We start from the raw sequence: 18,804 nt of genomic DNA on the forward strand, positions 1-18,804 counted from the left end.
ACACACACAGACTCACAGACACCGTCAACAACACTCTCACAAATTCGCACACAGACTCACAGCTCACACACAGACACACTCTCTCCAGGTCTGTCCACTCCTCTCTCGGGACACACGGGGGCGGGGCCAGCCTGCCTGGGTCTCAGGGCAGCTCCCTGCGGACTCACAGCGCCCGGAGCCGGAGGAGACTCACGCACACGCCAGGTAAGAGCTGAGCTTCCCTGCTCCGGCTCATGAGCCACTTCATTCTTACTTTCTCTTTGACATACGGCTGCTGTTTCTGTGTAGATCTGCATCTTTCATTTTTACTGTTGAGAAATGAGAAGTTTTGAAATCCGTGTTAAATATTGTAAGAACACAAGGTACATCTGAGTACTTGTGAGAGGTGAATCCTAGTCCTAGCTACACTCTAACTCGTCAATGACTATTTCTGTCACTTTTTACTAAAGACGTCTATTTTAATGGATGCGAGGAGGTCGTAGGATCCCCCAGGCGCTCGCTCGCTCCCTTGACACTGTCAACAATCGGCTTTTTTAAAAACATCCCCAGCTTTCCCCTAAAGATCAGACGTGTTGATGCTTTACGGAAGTGCAGAAGGTGTAAAAAGTGCACCTTTTTTACCTGACATGAATTTTCCGCAGCCCCGCTCCGAGGTTTACTGCTGTACGAACTCAAAAACTATTTGACGATTTACTCAGTTACGTCCGGAGATCTTGAAGTCTCTCGCCGCACCTTCACAGGAGCCGCCCGCGCACACCTGTCCCGTCCCGGCTGACGGCAGTCTGCAGCTCTCCGGCTCCCTCTGCTGGCCGCTGGGGGACAGCTCTTTTCCTCACAGACGCACCGTGATACTCGTGTTGACCGTTTCCTTCATTAGTTCTTTATTCGATTGTTTGAATTACTACGCAATTTCCAGTGTGTGATTTACTTTTTTATCAACTGTTATCAATTTTCACTTTCGGGTAAAAGTGTTTTTTTTTAATAACTGGAAAGTGACTTGAAGATGCCGAGGACGTGACCTGCTCTGTGCAGCAGTCTTGCGTGAATATCTCAGTGTGCATCTGTATGGGCAGCGTGTGACTTGTAGCTCGTAAAACTCCCGAGTCTGCGCGCATGGAGGCGGCAGTGGTCATAGCGGAGGGCGTGGCTGAGCCAGCCAATCACAGCGCTCAGCCCCCGGAGAAGAGGCTCCTCCTCCAGGACAAGAATCCATGGAAACCATGGCCCCGTGCCAGGAGCAGGGTCACAGGTCAGTACAGGTGTGCCCCCAGGCAGGAAAACGATTTGCCGTAGTTTTTGAGGTGCAACCCCAGGGGTGAGCTGGCTGTGCTGTCTGCTCTCGCAGGGTGTCTGCGCTGGGCTCAGGCTGCGCTGGGGATGCCGAAGCTGCTGGACTGGTACTGCCTGTGTGCGCTGGGGGTCATCACTGCCCTCATCAGCTTCTTCATGGACTCCACCGTCCTCAAGCTGATCGACGGTGAGAGAGGAACGGAAGGTGACGAGAGAGAGGTGAGGAGACAGAGTGCACAGGAGTCCTCACAGCGCTGCCTTCTCCCCAGCTCACCGCTGGCTCTTCCGGGCCGTCGGGAGCAGTGCTGTGCTGCAGTACCTGTGCTGGACGCTGTACCCCATCGCTCTCACCGCCTTCTCCACCAGCTTCACCCAGAGCCTGTGCCCGCAGTCCGCAGGTGAGCCGCGACGTCTCGGGGAGGAGGGCCGCGTGGGCAGGAGCAGAGTAACACAGCGCTTGTCTGCTCAGGGTCGGGCGCGCCCGAGGTGAAGACCATCCTGTCTGGAGTGATGCTGGAGGGCTACCTCACCTTGACACACCTGGCTGCCAAGGTCGTGGGCATGACCTGCACCCTTGCTGCCGGCAGCACCATCTTCCTGGGCAAAGTGGTAAGAGGAGATCGAAGACGGACAGAAACCGCCGGGCTGAGCCTCCCCAGCTCTCTCTTCAGCACTGAGCTGGGCCACCGGGCGTCAGGGTGGCAGGAGGCTGGGCCTCGTTCGTGACACCTGCCCCTCCCGTCTGTCTCCACAGGGGCCGTTTGTCCATGTATCCTGCATGGTTGGCAGTTTCCTGGACAGAGTACGCAGCTCCATCAGAGGGACAGCAGAGGTCTGGTAACCGCGGTGTACTTGTACAGGGTGGGGTTTCAGGGGCACAGCCGGCAACAGATTGCTCTGTTGCCTCTTCCTCTTTCTCAGTCCTGTGTTACTGATACCTCTGCACCCCCTGAAGCCTAGAACTGCCTCTCCAGAGGTGCACTGCTGCCTCGCGCGTGAACTTGGGGATCATTCTCCTTGTCTCCCGTGTCTCTCGCCCCCACAGAAAGATCTGCACAGCGACATGCTGGTGGCTGGAGCTGCGGTGGCCATGGCCAGCTGCTTTGGATGCCCCGTCAGCGGTGAGAAGCAGCTAAGAACCCCTCCCTGCTTCTACTTGTCCCCCGTCCCTGGTGACGTCTCTCATGGCTCCCTCTCTTGCCGGCCCGCAGGCGTGCTGTTCAGCGTGGAGGTGATGTCATCACACTATTCTGTCAGGAACTACTGCCGCGCCTTCTTTGCTGCCGTCTCTGGGGCCGTCATGTTCCGCCTACTGGCTGTCTTCAGCAGTGAGCAAGGTATACGCTGCCCCCTAGTGGACTGGAGGATGACGAGCAAGCAGTGACCGGAGCTGGGAAAGAAACAGATACAGAGACGCCAGCCTCTGTCACCAGCTCCAGCTCCAATCAGAGTGGACTGTCTCTTCCTTTCCCTGCAGTGACTATAATGGCGATGTTCAAGACGAGATACCAGGTCGAATTCCCCTTTGACCTACCCGAGATGTTCTTCTTTGCCATCCTGGGGTGAGACTGTTCCCCTCCTCTTTCCTCCTTTCTCCAGTCACAGGCATTACCTGCTGCCTGTTGATAAATATGAGATCCCTAATGCATAGCAGGAAGATCCATTTCAGGATAAAATGCCGGGAATAATACTTTATGCTGGAGAATCTGTCTATCTTGACCTATTTTAAGTGGGAGACCACGAGTTGAAGTACGAGGGAATCCATGAGCCTGTGTCTCCCCCACCGGTGTGGCAGTGCACTGGCTCTTGAACTTGCTCTGTTGGCCTGCTCTCCCCCAGGCTGCTGTGCGGGGCGATCTGCTGTGCCTACCTCTTCCTCCACCGCTGGCTGGTCACCTTCACCAGGACCAGCGCCGTCACCAGCAGGATCTTGGCCACAGAGTGAGTGGATTCCTAGAGGCGTTTCTGGGTAACATTTACCCTCCCCCACTGACCGGCTGCCCAGGGCTCAGTGTGCGGTGCTGTTTCCGCAGTAAGGCGCTATACTCCGGGCTGGTGGCGCTCCTCCTGGCCTCCATGACGTTCCCGTATGGCATCGGGCAGTTCATGGGCTCCCGGGTGAGTGTCCGTCGCTGCCGGTGAAGACAGGAGGCTGACGAAGATCGCTACAGCCTCTCCATCCCAGTTGTGTGGATGTTGTTGTAGGATATTTTAACAGGAAGTAATAAGAAGTCAAGACCAATCATAACATTCAGTTTTGCAGTTGAAAGTTATTAAAAAAGATGGTAATCATGTCTGCTGTGAGTGGAAAGATACGGCTTCTTCTCCTCTCTTTACCAGATGAACATGAGAGAGCTCCTCAACTCCCTGTTTGACGGCCGGCGCTTGGGGGCGCTGTGCTCGAACAGCTCAGTGCCACGGCCAGAGGAGGTGGACCCCGAGTACCTCTGGCTGGAGTGGTGTCACCCCCTTGTCCCTGTCTACGGTACCCTGGGGATCTTCCTGGTCATGAAGGTGTGCAGTAGACAGAGCCACACTGCCCCCTGCTGTCTGTCCCAGCCTGGCAGAGCCACACTGCCCCCACTGCTCTGTGGCTGGATGGACAGACAGATAGCCAAACAGTTAGATGGACAGTTGGGCCTTATAAAGGAATCTTTCTGAATGTAGAAGCAGCCCTATCAAAAATCATAATAGCTTGCTTCGCATAAATAAAATCATAGCAAGGGGTTGATAAATAGTACTGTCTTTGCAATGAATGTGTGTTTCTATAGACAGACAGACTGGTAACTGGCAGTCAGGTAAGAGGTTAAATACAGTCACATGCTGGGCTGATTCTCCTCTGTCTCCTAGTTCTGGATGCTCCTCCTGGCCACCACCATGCCCATGCCAGCTGGGTACTTCATGCCTGTCGTCATTTATGGTGAGATACCTTGTTGCTAAGCCCCACCACTGGCCAAGAGCATTGCTTTAACTCGTACAGAACCACAGGCCTAAGCAGAACTGCCTGTAACCCGGGCCCTAGCTCTAAGCTTTCGTCCAGCTGTAACCCTCACCCTAAAGACAACGTCAGCCTAAACCCTACTCCTAGTGCCAACCCTATCCCCGGTCCAATGTCTGTTGCAGGTGCTGCAATTGGCCGGTTTGTGGGGGAGGTGGTGGCCTACCTGTATCCCGAGGGGATGCAGTCAGAGGGGATCCTGAGCCCTATAAACCCTGGAGGATACTCTCTGGCTGGTAAGGACAGCAGCCCCTCTGATCATCCTGTTTCTAAGTGTCAGACACCAGCCGCAGCCTTCGTCTCTGAGCTCTGAGCGGCGGAGCTGTCCCAGGGGCTCTGTGCCCTCGGGGAGGGGGTTGAAGGAGCACTGCTCTGATTCTGCGGTTGTGTGCTGCAGGCGCGGCCGCGTTCTCGGGCGCGGTGACGCACACGCTCTCGCCCGCCCTGCTGGTGTTCGAGATGACCGGGCAGATTGCCCACGTCCTGCCGGTGGTGTTGGCGACGCTGATCTCCAACGCCCTCTGTCGCCGCTACCAGCCCTCCTTCTATGACGGCATCATCATCCTCAGGAAACTGCCCTACCTGCCCCAGGTGCTCAAGTCACACCCTGAGTAAGCACCCCGCCCCGGCCCGTGGCCGCCGGCCGCCTGCGCCCTGTCCAGCCTGCTGTCCAGCTGCAGTGTCTCTCTCCGCAGGCTGCGGGCGGTGAGGGTGGAGCAGGCGATGCGGCCGGAGCCGAGGGCGCTGGCGAGGAGCGGCCGGCTGGCGGAGGTCCGCTCTGCGCTGGCCAGCTGCCAGGACCCGGAGTTCCCCGTGGTGGACACGCACGGTGAGATGACTGACCGCCTGTGAGCCCAGTGGCCAGTGGGGGCTGGGTCCTTTGGCTTCATACTCACGTCCTGCCTCTCGCTCCGATTATTTCCTGTCACAGTGGCTCAGTCGGCTGCTCCTCTGCTGTGGCGCAGATCAGATCCGATAGCACTGCTGCAGCTTCTGCACTCCACAGCTGCCTGTCTGATATTCAGATAGAGGTACAACAGAACCTTCTTCAGAGCCGTTGTGCTGAACACAGACTCCTGAAGAGCACTAGAAATCCAGGTCACTTTTGACCCTGTAGTTAACAGCTGATTTAGGTCTCAGGACGTGTTTTAAAAGCGGTGTAGTGTGTAGATTATGAGATAAATGATGGGGTTGTATCAGAAACCCGGACCATCCAGATGTGAGTCTGGACCTGGGAAGCCCTGGGGGTGCCGGTAAGGTAGTGGTGCACCTTGATCACAGGAGATCTAACATCTGCAAGACTGTCTGAGTCCTCCTGAGGTTACAAGCAGTGGTGTCTCCCTGTGTTTCAGATGCCCTGGTCCTGCTGGGCTCCGTGTGCAGATCGGAGCTGGTCCGATTTCTCCATCTCCATGCTGATGAGCCGGTACTGGAAACCTGAACACAGGCTGTGTGGAACTGGGATATAGGGTTACTGGGACAGATGGGGGAGGGGAATGCAGTATGAGGTGTGTGGAAATTGGTTACAGGGTGTGGGGGGCTGCTGGGATTCAGGGGCTGTAAGGTTTAGTAGGGGATGGAGATGAATGATGTGTAAAACTGAAACAGAGGTAACATCTCAGGAATCACGTGCCTATTTTACTGTCCTGGACAGGGATTGGACAGAGAACTATGGGAAGTGTGTTCCATTCAGCCAATCACATTGCAGCTCTCTAACAAAACCACCATCCAGCAGGTAGGATGCCTTCAGGTCGAATCATCTCTCTGCTCCACACTGCACTGTAGTTCAAAGATACTCTCTAGTTTTGTAAAACATAGCAAGAACCCTTACTTCTCCCTCCTAAGTCATTATAGTCTCAACCTCCTGTGGAGAGTGCTGTGTCTCTGTACCCCTGTCACATGGCTGCCACCCTTCTTGCTGTGCTCTCTCCTCTCAGGCCCACACTGCCTTCCTGCTGCTGGGCCTCAACCTCCTGTATGTGACCGAGGGAGGGAGATTGACTGGGCTCATGTCCAGAGCAGAGGTGAGAGATCCCATTGCACACACACTCGTGTACTGTACAAGCACCCACATACACATGAGCACACACAGCCACACGCTCACACTCACACACACACGCAGGAACATTAGAGAGGTTACAAATGCTCATCCAGCTTGCTTGGTTGAAACAGCACCCTGTTTGTATGACCACTAACATCACTGTTATTGCTGCAGATGAAGAAAGCAATTGAAGATATGGCCACAGGAAAGATTTCTGCTCAGCCATGACCACTGGACAGTGGCCAGTCCACCCTCAGGCTCGGCTCCAGACAAGCCCCCAGAGGGACACACAGCTGGCAGAGTCTCCATCCTCGCCCAGAAAGCTCTGCTCACCCTTGTGCCTGCTGCTGTCGGAAACCTGTCCTCACTCCCTGGAACAATTCTCCGCCAGCAATGAAGCTCATCAGACATGTCGCTGGCAGGGCTGCATGTCAATTTCATGGCAATTCAGGATCTTTTACCTCTAAAGGAAGTAGGCTAACAAACTCTTCCGTCTGCTCCTCACTGATCCTAGAGACAGCAGTCTGGCTCAGTGCGTGGCTCAGGGGAATTTGCTACGGAGAGGTTGCCGTTAACAAGTGTGGGACCGTCCCCAGCGATTTCGTTATCTCCGGCGCTACAGCCTGTCACTGTTAAACTGCCCCCCCGCACCCCTCCTGTCCTTTAACGTGAGCCTCGTTCTCCTGCTTTCAGGAGGACGTGTTCTGCTGCTCTGTGTGGCCTTTCTCTCCCTCTCCGTCACATCAGATAACAGCTCTGCCCTGCTGGACCAGCAGCTTCACTTCACTGCGGTCTGTACATCATGGCCCTCTCGCTCTCTCTCTCTCTTTCTCTCTCTCTCTCTCACTGTCTGACATCTATCACTTCTCCTTTCTTTCTTCTCTCTCGTGCCCTGCTGCCAGAGCAGGATTAGCAAGCTCATCTCTCCTTCAGCGATCAGACAGACAGTTATCCCAGCAGCCTCCCAGACCCCTGGCAGACCCAATGAGAAAGCACTGCCCCCTGCTGGTGCCCTGTGAGTCACCGAGGGCGCGGCTGCCGTCCCTGAGACAGCAGCAGCTCTCCTGCTGTTCATCTGCTCGGGGGGAGTGGGCTTTGAAGCTCAGATGCTGTAGTTCTAGAGCACGGTGGGCTGTACTGATCACGAGCGATGCTGCAAATTCAGTTTCAGACAGGCCGTCCTTCCTTACTGAGCCCTGTGAGTTAACGCTGCCACTGCTTGTTAATAAAGTCCTGAGTTTCCTCCACGCAGGGCTGCCTGTGTCGTCAATCACGCAGTCTGAGTGAACGTGAGGGTGAGTGTGCGTCATGTGAACCTACGGCCCCTGGGGGCTGGAGCTCGGCCCAGCCGATGTCGCAGCTCCTCGTCCTCACGCTAGTTTCCTGCAGACGCCTTCCCATGGTTAGTGTCCTTTCCTTCTCCTGGCCTCCTGCTGGACGAACGGCAGGAAGAGGGGAGCAGGTGATGGGGCTTAGTGGCCCTGGGCATCCGGGGGGGTCAGTCCAGAGGCCGGGTCCGACCGTCTCCGTGGAAATGCGTTCCGGCTCTTCTGTAAGAAGACACCTTTCATCTTCCAGAACTGGAAACACATTTTATTATTCCCTGTGATTCACACGGAAAAGAAACAACAACGACACTGAGCTCATGAGCGAGTGACGTCACTAGCAGACAGACAGCGGCGCCCCGGGGCGGCCAAGGTCAAGCATAACAGCAAGAGCTACGGTAAAGAAATACGTACACTGTGGTAGAAATGTGTTTTTTGGTTCTAATTAAAAATAAACAGTTCAGTTTATTTAACTGAAAACGCAGCACTGACTTGTAAGAGAGCCCAGAGTCCAGGAGTTGGGGGCGCCTCTAGGTGCGCAGGCAGGGGTGTAGAAAACATCAAAAGACTCGATCGTTTCCACGGCGACTGAGTAAAAGAGTGCGGGGGCTCTGAGGCCCCTCGTCACGCAGACTTCTCAACGCGCTGCAGCCCTAAACCATCGAGCCGGTGAGGTCTCGAAGTGTCTCTGCCCCTGGCGCTAGTTGTAAAAAACCTCGTCCTCGGACAGAGAGCTGCTGTCCGCGTGGCGGAGGGACTTGTCTCCGTGCGTGAGCGGCTCCCCGCGAGACCTCCTCCGCAGCAGCAGGGGGCGCTCCGCTACCTGCTCCCCCTCCCCAGGGAACGAGAAGCAGGCGAGTGCCGCAGGCTCGGGGGGCGCGTCCCTGGGAGAGCCCTCCTCCTCGGGGCGGGCCTGGGGGCGGAGCTGCAGGGAGGAGGGCGGCGTGAAGGGGCTGATGTCATTGCTGCTGTCCAGAGTGGAGCTGTACAGCCGCTGGGAGCCGTCCGCCAGGAACTGGGGCAGAAATGGTCTGTCTGGGTCAACAAGAGAGACAGAGAGAGAAAGTGAGCTCGTCTAGAGCTCAGAAACAGGGAGACCAAGGGCTGAATAATGCATGGAAGGTGGATGGGGAGGCCGACTCTGCTATAGGGATACAGCCGGGGAAGAAAAGAGTCAGTTTATTTCCCCACTATCCATCAGTCTGAGAATGTATTTTCTGGGTTTTGATTTAGATAGATAGATAATCCTTTATTAATCCCGTAGGGAAATTGATTTGGGGGCAGAGCAAGCTCTCTGGGGGATAAAAAAGCTTTTGAAAGTCCTCCATTCATTTAGAACATCAGAAAGTAACAGTAGGTGACAGAAAGACACCAAGACCAACGCATGGCGGAGGAGTGCGCGGGGCTCGTACCCTGCAGGACAGCCGCGCTGCCGTTCGGCTCCTCAGCCATTTCCATCGAGGACCAGGCGCTGAGCGAGGCTTCGGCCAGAGCAAACTGCTCCGCGACCCCTGGAAGAGAGAGGAGGCGGGAGAGTGAATTCCCTGGTGGAGGCGCAGCGTGTAATCTGTCTCACAATTAGGTGTTTGCTTTGAAACCTGAAGCTGACTGAAGCACAAACTCGCTCTCATGCATATAAGAGTCCAGCAAGACCCCCAGACCCCACGTGCTACAAGCACCTGAGGCCACCATACCATCGACCATGAGGGACCGGCAACAACTGGCAACAGCTATCACCGGGAAGGAGCTGGGAATGCTGTTTGGGATCGTTCAGGAAGCACCCAGATCCTCGGATCTAGGGAGTACTGACAACCACACGAGCATGAGCATGCTGGGAGAGATGGGTGGAAGGGGCTGCTCTGCTTTTTTCAGGTGTCGTGTGTGTGTGTGTGTGTGTGTGTGTGTGTGTGTGCGTGCGCGTGTGTGTGTGTGGGGCACGAGCCCACCGGCGCCCCCTGGAGGACCTGCAGCGAAGCGCGCCTCTTTGAGCTCATCCGTGAGGTCCGAGTACTGCTCGTCGTCCTGCTGGCTGGGGCCCCCCCAGCCCTGCTGCCCACTGCTCCAGCCCTTCCACTCAATCAGGTGTGCCACCCGGCCCTGCGCCATTGCTGTCGGCTTCGTGATGTGGTCCTTAATGGTCGCCACCAAGCCTGAGGGAGTGAGTTGAACGTGAGTCACAAGGGGGGGAGGGAGGGGAGAAAAGAAGACAACTAGGAAGTGAGGAAAGAGAGAAAGATCCCTGAGTCATACAGGCCCTTAATCTCCACTTAGTGGAGATTAATCTCCACTTAGATCAATAAAGTATCTATCTTACACCAGCAAGCATGACTGTCCCACACAGTGGGCTGCAGTACTGCCAATGCCCACCTGAGGGCAGCAGAGCCCAAGTGCTACAGTGTGGATGTGTGCCAAGTGTCAAAGTGCCCTTGAACCGACTGCATTTTGAACAGGAACAAAGGGAGTTTGTTCAGTTCAGTAAATTAGAGACTATTTACTGAACTAAAAACTACACCTGAGAATATGCATCCTTGAATATCTACAAGTGGGAGCAGCTGCTGTTGAGGGAGCCATGTCACGTCCAGTGTCCCCCTCTGTGAGTGGCGCTGGGTGACACTGCGGGAACAGAGGCAGCGACCCAGGATTGCCAGGGTTCCCGCCTGATCGTGGCACTGTGCTGGTGCCACATGTGTCACTCTGGAGATGTGAGAAAGTGGTCAAGCTGGGTTTCTGAACAGGAGGCTCTTGTACAGCTGTCGAGACTGGCACATGTGTCACGAGTGCACTTTGCTCAGATACACACCGGACCTGTTTGTGATGCTGCCCAGACAGAGGCAGGTCTGTGTTTATGCCACTGTACAAGACACCTTCCCCTGCAGCTGGTCTGCTGCCCGTACCGGGATCTGACAGGTACTAAAAATTACAGCAGGCAGTTGTTAAGGGCAACAGAGGGCAGCACTGGGGCATGGAGGGAGGAGCACCTTCTGTGGGGAGCATGGATGTTCTCCCAATGTCTGTGGAGTTTCCACTTCCCAGCAACATGCCAGTTAGAACTGACTGTCCCTGGAGCTGTTCCTCCTAGGGAGGGGAGTTGTTCCCAGTACTTCCAGTCCTGCCTGTGTGACTATAGGGAAACGGGGCTGGTGCTCTGTTCTGACTGGTTTTCACCCAGCTGTGAAACTGCAGCGGGTCACAGTGAGCTCACCGACTACTGCATTTTCACTTTTCAGTGTTGCAGTGCCTCAGCCTCCTCACACACACAGAGCAACTGCCTGTAAACTGCTTTAGTCTGGAGGAAACAGCCTGGTTTGCCATCAGATGGCTTGTTTGAGCATGAAGTCTCAGGTAATCATTCCTGCTGCAGTCCAGCTAACCAAGAGCAACATATTTCTTAGAAATGAACAAGTCAAAGAAAAGCAGATGGATTGAGATTTCTGAATCCAGACATCACTGCTGCCAGGTGTGGATCTCAAAAGGCTTAGAAATTGTTGCACAGATCAGTGCTCTGCAGACTGCTGTTCGTGACCTGAATGATGTTATTATGAAGAAACATTTGAGGATGAAAAAGCCCTCAGTTCTCCAGCAAGCCCTTCACCCTCTTCCTGACCGGCTCTGCATGGGGAAGAGCTCTGAGGGAGAGGAGAGGGACAGCGAAGGCTTGAGCTGCGATAACACGGCGCAGGATGACTTTCAACAGACACGAACGCAGCAGAATATTAAAACTGCCTTCAAGATTTCAGAAGCGCAGACTGAAGCTGCAGACCAGTTTGAAGTCTGAGTCTCTGTGCTGCTGGTGTGACAGGCGTGTCGCTCTGGTTCAGGCAGAGAGGGGGGGTCTGTTAGCACACACTCTGAGTCTGTATGTGTGGGGGGGCCGGTCCCTGTGGTAACCTTGGAAACTGTTGGCTTATTATTAGATGTCCAATCACACACCTAATTAGAGCAGGCTGGTGTGAGAGAGAGAGCGAGAGGGAGCTGGGGAAACGTTTGATGCCTGTATTGCTAAGGGTGGCTGTGTTTGTTAAAGCACATCAGACGCTGCTGCTTGCTTTCTGCCATTGGGTAGTGCAGCGTGAGCCTGGGACCTGCGCATCCCTGCACACTGTGCACTGGACACAGTGTCGGTACAAACAACCAGATCAAAGACACAATCCGGGATCAGAAATCAAAGGCAGGGGATGGTGGGAGGTGTGGAGGGTTCCTGGGAAAGGTCAGCCCCTCTGTGGGGTTGTGTGCCACATCAGCGCTTGGCTGACCCTGCCATGTGTCACCTTTGACCTTTGATTGACTGGGGGGGGCGCTGTTCTGGGACACATGCTGCATCAGAAAGACCCTTGGAGTCTGATCCTCCTGCAGGTGCTCCACTCTGCCCTTTCAGACACAAGTGCATTGAGCACACAGTGAAAGAATTCTCCTACATTTTGTTAACCCTTATAATCTAATGATTTCTCTAACACTGTACACTTTTCTCTTGCACGGGATGCAACTCTTGTTTAGCAACTGAAGGTCAGCCTTAGTGGACTAACTGCTGGACCTGAAGGACAGCTGTGGATTCCTCACCTGGTCTGAACAAGTAAACCTGCCCCAGTATGGCTCTGTCCTGCTCCCTCCCCAAACCCCGGCCTGCGGCAGTTTGCCTTACCCATCAGAGAGGAGGTGGCCAGGTCAGCGATGCTGTAGCCTGGGGAGCTCTTCAACTCTGACACTGTCCCGTTGGCTGGCTTCAGGCAGTTCTAGGGAAGAAGACAGATGCTCGTCACTGGCTGTTCCTGTAGTGCAGGGCCGGGAGAACTGAACCCAGAGCCACAATCTTCTTCCTGGTGCAGGGTTCCCTTGGGAAGCTTGCCAGAGTCTTTTGCAGGCTTTTTTCCTCCACGTCCTGGTGCGTCAGAATGCTGGGCCATCGCGTATCCAGGTGTGTTCCCTGTGGCATTCCCAGGATCCAGTGTCCTGACGCTCTACAGGAGGCTGCAGAGCAACTGGGAGAAAAGCTGAAAGCTGGCACGTCTCTCCTGCAGCATTTTTAACAGCTAACTGATAGCAGTGTCTCATCCTGCTGTTGCTTGAAGGAAACCTGGGTAACAGCTTTCACAGTGTGGCTGGGCAGCTTGTTCCAGACTCCCACAACCCTTTGTGTAAAGAAATGCCTCCTGTTCTCAGTTTTAAAAGTACTGCCTTGTAGTTTCCCCTGGTGTCCTCTGGTTTGCCTTTTTCAATGACCTCACTGCCTTTGGGGGGTGGAATTTCTGTCTTTGGGGTAACTGCTCACATAGTAGAAAGACCTCAGGGACAATCCCCACTATCAGGGGGTCTGGGCTCAGGGCTGAGGCTGCAGACTCAGCTTGGGCTCTATGGGACACGAGCAGAGTGCAGAGTGTGGATCTGCTGAAGCACAGTTCGGGAAATCAGCTCGGGCTCATCCAGGTTAAAGCAACAAATAAAAAAATGAAAACAAACGTCTATCGAGGACTTCATGTGATGCACTCGATTCCACCCCACAGTCTCGCTGCCTGGCGCCAGACTCCGACTGACCACTGTGCCATCTTAGAGGAGGGCTTGTGCCCAAACTCTCTGGCTCCCTGCCTGCACCCCTCTGCCCTCACACAGCTGAGACCCGTCTGCTCTTAATCAAGCAGAAGGCAGCGGGCACTCCTGCACTGAGCACAGACAGAGTCTAATTGCAGAAGCTAATCTCTCGCGTCGCATCACTAATCGACTGTCGCTCACAAAGACCTGTTCTGGCAGGAATGTTGAGAGACTTCTTGACATGTCACTGTTAGTTAGTGTTATAATAAGACAGGCAATAAACTTTTAAAGGAGCATGAAGCTGTTTAGAGCAGTCTGCTAGTTTATGAGAGGCAGCACTCCTAGATCTTGTACCGTAGCTTAGTTTACTAAACCTTATAAACCCTAACTGTAGGTTTTATTACACTTTGTTCAGGAACAGTTGGGTCACACAACCCCTCTCAACTCATATTCCATAGCAGAACTCCGCGCATTTGCTCTTATACTACAGCCATGCGGCTGGGAAAACCTGGAGTGGATCAGGCTGCTCTGCACTGGCATTCTGATTGGAAATGCAGTAAAACCTGGGTAGGATCCAGCTTCTGAGCAGCAGGAAGAGTCTGGTCTTTCTCCCTGCAGGCAGCCCCAGTTTTCCTTATCAGTCTTTGAATAGCACTCTTGGTGCAGCACAGAGAGAAGGGCTGCCTGCACACAGTGCCCAGCAGGATCTTGAGGCTCATGAGCCAGCAGGACAGCACCAGACCCAGCAGGACTGCAGGACAGGACAGCAGGACAGCACCAGACAAAACAGGACAGCACCAGACCCAGCAGGACTGCAGGACAGCACCATACACAGCAGGATAGCACCAGACCCAGCAGGACAGCAGGACAGCACCAGACACAGCAGGACTGCAGGACAGCACCAGACACAGCAGGATAGCACCAGACCCAGCAGGACCGCAGGACAGGACAGCACCAGACTCAACAGGACTGCAGGACAGCACCAGACAGCAGGACAGCAGGACAGCACCAGACCCAGCAGGACTGCAGGACAGGACAGCACCAGACCCGACAAGAAAGTAGGACAGCCTGCCTCTTAGTGGAGCCTTGGGGGCTGGGATTTGCACAGTGCTGCTGACAGATGCTCTTTAGCAAAGACCCCTTCGCTGACACTTTCCAGGACTGCGATCCAGCCTCTTCAGTGATCTGGGTGTCAGGACAGGGAACAGCAGCTCCTAGTCCTATAGGAGTTGTTGAGGAAAATTCCAGCACCTCTTTAACTTGGTAGTGGGGAAAGTGACACATTTCACATTTTCTCCAGACTTAGGTGCATAAAACCACATGTGCTCGTGGTGAGACTTCTTCAGAATGAACCCGAAACAAGAAACAGAGAGCACATGTAGAACCTGAGAGTGTGAAGGGATTCAGGGACAGACGGCCCAGACCTGGAGCTGAAGCTGAAACACTGACGTCCATCAGCTCACACCCGGGATCAATCCGCTACTAATGACTAAACGCCAGGTGGCCAGATCATTGGTGAACTTTCTGAAGTTCTTGGAAGTGTGGTGTATAGAGAATTAAGCACTGCTCACTCCTCATATAGATTCACAGCTGCTGTACCTAGAAATGAATTGTGGCTTTTAAATACATATCCTTAACGTGAGACCCCCCACCTTGACAATGGGCTGGTCCTCTGAGCAGGATGGCCATTGCTGTAGTTCTGTTGACGTGGGCTGGGGGGCGCTGTAGTGCTCTGCAGCAAACAGAAAAACAAAGTTAGTGACAAAATTGCACCAGTAGGACAGTTGTTTACCAGCTGTGCAGGGCCTTCAGCTCCTAGGGGACTGTACCAGAATCAGGCCTCCTTACTGCTTTCCAGCTGTTAAAAACTGCCGTCCTGCAGGCACGGGCCCTGCCTGTCCACCTGTCACCAGGAGGGGGCAGTCACCCAGAGTCAAGCTCGCACCCGTCACCCCAGCAACACTGACAGGCTTTCTTCACTGAGCATGGCTGTTAGTCACAGTGTCTTTGGGTTTAATCTGCACACCTCCAGACTGCAGTGGCGGACGCTTGATACGATCAAATCAATGATCCCATTGATCTGTGCGCCAAGTCAGACTGCACAGGCTGTACCTGGAGAGCAGACAGTTACTGTGCTGCAGACAATACCCAGGCCAATACTCCTCTGGGTGTGTGCAGAGGGTAAAGATCAGTCTCATTTTATTCAATGAAGCTGGAAACTGGTTTGGAGAACTGGCTTGGTATAAAAGCAGGAGTGTCCATTCTCTCTCTGAGCCACAGCAGGACCAGTCGCATCAAGTATTCCATCAGTCAACTGATCGATTCAATTAAAACCAGGCAGGTCACATTGAGAGCTCTGTCTCAATCCTTATGACAGCTTGGCCAAGGGGACAAAGCCCTTCCCCTGCAGACACAGAGAGGCGGGCAGATAGACAGACAGGCGTGGAACAGACACACTGAGAGCCTGCTGTGTGTGTGTGGACAGACAGTGTTGCGTGTGTGCGTGCGTGCATGCGTGTGTATGTGCGGTTGTGCGTGCGTGCGTGCACGCTTGGCAGTTTCTGCATGATGTTGCTGTGCTGCAGCTCCCACTGACTTGTAGAAACACTTACCCTATGTCTCCAGCTTCCCCCTGGCCTTCACAGATCTTTACTGGATTTCTACTATGGAAAGCACCACAAGAATCCTTTATAAAGACAGCGCTGCCAAGGTGCTCAGTCTCCTGATTTAACTAAGCTTAAATGGTTAATGAAGTGTAGGCATGAGGCAGAAACTGGAGTTTGGAGAAGTGGGCTCTGTGTCTGTGGATTGCACTGTGTATGTCTATGGAGGAACCCAGAGAAGAGAGAACACTCAGCCTGCTAATTACAGAATTAGATAGATAGATAAGACTTTATTGATCCCGAAGGGAAATTGATGATTAGGCCAGAAAACCTGCATCTGCTGTCTCTACCTGGGCCTGAGCGCCAAGATGGATCATGTTTCAGAACCTGGCTCCCCTCTCTCAGCGGACTGGATGGGAGCTCGTGATCTGCTGTGAAGCCCTCGCCCCTCACTCGAGCTCCAGCGCGTGGAGGACAGGCCGGGGGGGAAGGAGAGAGGCCAGAGGAGGCCTGCAAGATCATCTTTTCTGTTTCTTCCCTTCTGCTCCATCTTTCTTTTGCTCTTTCAGTCTCGTGCTGCTTTTCCCCTCTCTTGTCTCCATCTGCCCACTGTGTTTTAAAATGAGCTTTATTGCTCAATAACTCATGTACACAGAAAATCAGATTTTGGAAAACGAGTGGATAAATAAGATTAGGGGAAGTGTTTGTTTTTCCTCAACAGTCCTTGAGCGCGTGTTTCCTGTATTTAATGTTGCACTGGTCCACTGCGATGGTTTGGATCTTTATTCCTCTCTGCTCCTCTCTCTGCTTCCAGCATGCTCCTCACCACTCTCCTCCTGTTGCTACCCAGGTTTCCCTGGTAACCGTGAAGCGCTGAGCGGGCCGTCCCCCAGGGGGAAGCCCCGAGAGATCTCATTTACCCCCCTCCACTGGTACAGCGACTGGCGCTGCTCCGGCACTCTGCGCGCAGCGTACAGGAGGCCAGCAGCACGGCCTCAGTGGCACAGAGCAGACAGTGAGCAGAGCTTGAATGAGCGTTAGAGCTCCGGCGAACCCTTCTCCTGTCTCTTACTCAGCACAGACGCAAATCTGGGGCGTTTTAAAGTCACGACTTCCACTGAGAGGAGACTTTCGTGCTCAGTTTCGGGCATGAGCTCAGAGGTCACAGAGCAAAGGGCAGAGTCAGCTGCTGCAGACATTTACATCAGACTCTCACTGCTAGAAGCAGATACCAACAGGTACAAACTGTACAGCGGAATCAGAAAGCAGGAGTAGGATATGTAAATCTACAGCTTTTAAGTCAAGACACTTAGCAATGTACATGTGTGGGTTAACAAGCATGTAATCCAGGAGTACAAGTACTTGCAGCTGGTTAAACCTGGAGCGGAACAGGCTGCCCTGCACTGGGAGTCTAATTGAGAACACTGTAAAGCCAGGAATGAATCAGATTGTGGTGCTCTGGGATTCTGAACAGCTTTCCTGGACCTGTCTTGATCTGAGCTGAGGGTCCTTTGCTGATGTGATGAAAACCCTGCTCTGATGATTTGATGGAAACCCAGATCTCCAGTAATAATAATAAGGACTGAGCTGTGCCATACAGAGAGTGACACATATATCAATGAGCATGTGTGATTTTTTATTTATGTTGATTTCTCAGCGGCTGAAGCAGAAATGTAGTTTGAGTTTGTTCTGACGGATTTGATTTTCATTCAGGCTGCCCTGCAGAGAGGCGCAGATTTTCCACAGAGAAGCCATGTGAAGATCGTGTGTCCTGTGAGGGGTTCCTGGACCCCAGCTGGTGCTGCAGACAGGACGTCCTGACGCAGGGACATGTTCCACACGAGCCAAGGCTTCATCGACATGAACATCGGAATGCATTCACACACGCGCAAGTTAAAGTGTTTTCGGAACGGAAAATATTGGAATTGGTTTCTATAGTCATGTTGCTGTTTGTCTTCTTTACCTAATTGTATAAAAAACTCTAGAGAACCAAATGGCAGAGATTAAATCACACATTCATATTATCTGATCTCTCCTCTTCTCCCAGTATTTTTACACTTACATTAAAAAAGATGACAAAACAACCCAGACTCTGAACTCTCATATAAGAACGCAGACTCAAGCTCAAAAGAGAGCTGACAGTGGGGTGCCAGAGCGATCAGTCGGGTTAAGGGGAGCAGGACTCCAGTGGGGGGTCGCAGACAGAGATCTGGGGTCAGGGGTCAGACTGGGGTCCCCCTGCACTCACACTCATCAGTCAAATGCAAACCCAGCCAGAACATTTTCTGGAGACGGTTCCACTTAATATGCATCATCATGACTTTCATCTATTCCTTTGCTAGTGTCACCGCCAGCGCAGTCCTAACTTTCCTGAACTCCAGGCTATTCCCGAGTAGCCCCCCAGACCCCAGAAACAGCCCAGCCCCGGCAGTGGAGCCGGTATGAGCGTGGCGACGGGCGGGACGGGCAGGCAGAGGCGCTTACCTTTCTGGACGCAGGCGCCCATGCTGTTTCCACGCAGGGGGCAGGTGAGGGACTGGCGCTTATCTGTTCACCATGCTGTCAAGGTGCCAGGGCAGAGAGGGCACAGAGAGGGAGAGGCAGCTCGCCGGCTCAGCGGACTGTGTGCTGCTTCCTCTGTGTAGTGTGGATCCGGCTCTGCGAAGAGAGTCAGGCACAGAGCGCGGTGAGACAGAATAACAAAGACACATTGCTGTCGCCCTGCCCCTCCCCTCCCCTTCACCCCCCGGCAATTCACCCTCTGTGTGCCGGAGAAGAATAGAGCACAACACCACAGCCAGCCAGCACACACACACACAACCACAGAGCCAGCACACACAGACACAAACACACAACCACAGAGCCAGCACACACAGACACAGACGCACAACCACAGAGCCAGCACACAGAAACACATACACACCAAACAACCACAGAGCCACCACACAAACAAGAAACATAAACAATGACAATGGGTAGACGCACAAACACAAACCATATGAACAGGTAGAGAACGCAGATTTC

General features: G+C 53.7%; 2 protein-coding genes across 2 annotated transcripts; one reads left to right on the forward strand and one right to left on the reverse strand.

Annotated features, from left to right (window-relative positions):
* The first annotated feature begins 164 nt into the window (after positions 1–164).
* Positions 165–7,576, forward strand: clcnk (chloride voltage-gated channel K). The gene is made up of 20 exons (XM_088938448.1): positions 165–204; positions 1,074–1,249; positions 1,346–1,477; positions 1,560–1,688; positions 1,760–1,899; positions 2,045–2,122; positions 2,336–2,411; positions 2,502–2,627; positions 2,768–2,852; positions 3,130–3,231; positions 3,324–3,408; positions 3,631–3,804; positions 4,141–4,210; positions 4,414–4,524; positions 4,686–4,899; positions 4,984–5,117; positions 5,641–5,714; positions 5,943–6,023; positions 6,226–6,312; positions 6,504–7,576. Exons 2-20 carry the CDS (start codon positions 1,114–1,116, stop codon positions 6,555–6,557), a joined length of 2,088 nt encoding a protein of 695 aa, XP_088794574.1. The 5' UTR covers positions 165–204; positions 1,074–1,113; the 3' UTR covers positions 6,558–7,576.
* Positions 7,577–7,909: 333 nt separating this feature from the next.
* Positions 7,910–18,463, reverse strand: fam131c (family with sequence similarity 131 member C). Its single transcript, XM_088938449.1, has 6 exons — positions 18,265–18,463; positions 14,830–14,909; positions 12,294–12,384; positions 9,619–9,804; positions 9,067–9,165; positions 7,910–8,689 (listed from the first exon to the last, which is right to left on the reverse strand). The coding sequence occupies exons 1-6, from the start codon at positions 18,284–18,286 to the stop codon at positions 8,355–8,357; spliced, it is 813 nt and encodes a 270-aa protein (XP_088794575.1). The 5' UTR covers positions 18,287–18,463; the 3' UTR covers positions 7,910–8,354.
* Positions 18,464–18,804: the final 341 nt, after the last annotated feature.

The sequence above is a fragment of the Atractosteus spatula genome, chromosome 20 (genome assembly GCF_055471065.1).
Source record: "Atractosteus spatula isolate fAtrSpa1 chromosome 20, fAtrSpa1.hap1, whole genome shotgun sequence".
NCBI classification, from domain to species: Eukaryota; Metazoa; Chordata; class Actinopteri; order Semionotiformes; family Lepisosteidae; genus Atractosteus; species Atractosteus spatula.

Coding starts and splice junctions, on each gene's coding strand:
- fam131c (XM_088938449.1), bottom strand. CDS start 18,286: ATGGGCGCCTGCGTCCAGAAAG. Junction 14,910..18,264: donor GGGCGCCTGCGTCCAGAAAG/GTAAGCGCCTCT, acceptor TGTTTGCTGCAG/AGCACTACAGCGCCCCCCAG. Junction 9,805..12,293: donor GGCCACCTCCTCTCTGATGG/GTAAGGCAAACT, acceptor TCACTCCCTCAG/GCTTGGTGGCGACCATTAAG.
- clcnk (XM_088938448.1), top strand. CDS start 1,114: ATGGAGGCGGCAGTGGTCATAGCGGAGGGCGTGGCTGAGCCAGCCAAT. Junction 4,211..4,413: donor CATGCCTGTCGTCATTTATG/GTGAGATACCTT, acceptor TGTCTGTTGCAG/GTGCTGCAATTGGCCGGTTT. Junction 5,118..5,640: donor CCCCGTGGTGGACACGCACG/GTGAGATGACTG, acceptor CCTGTGTTTCAG/ATGCCCTGGTCCTGCTGGGC.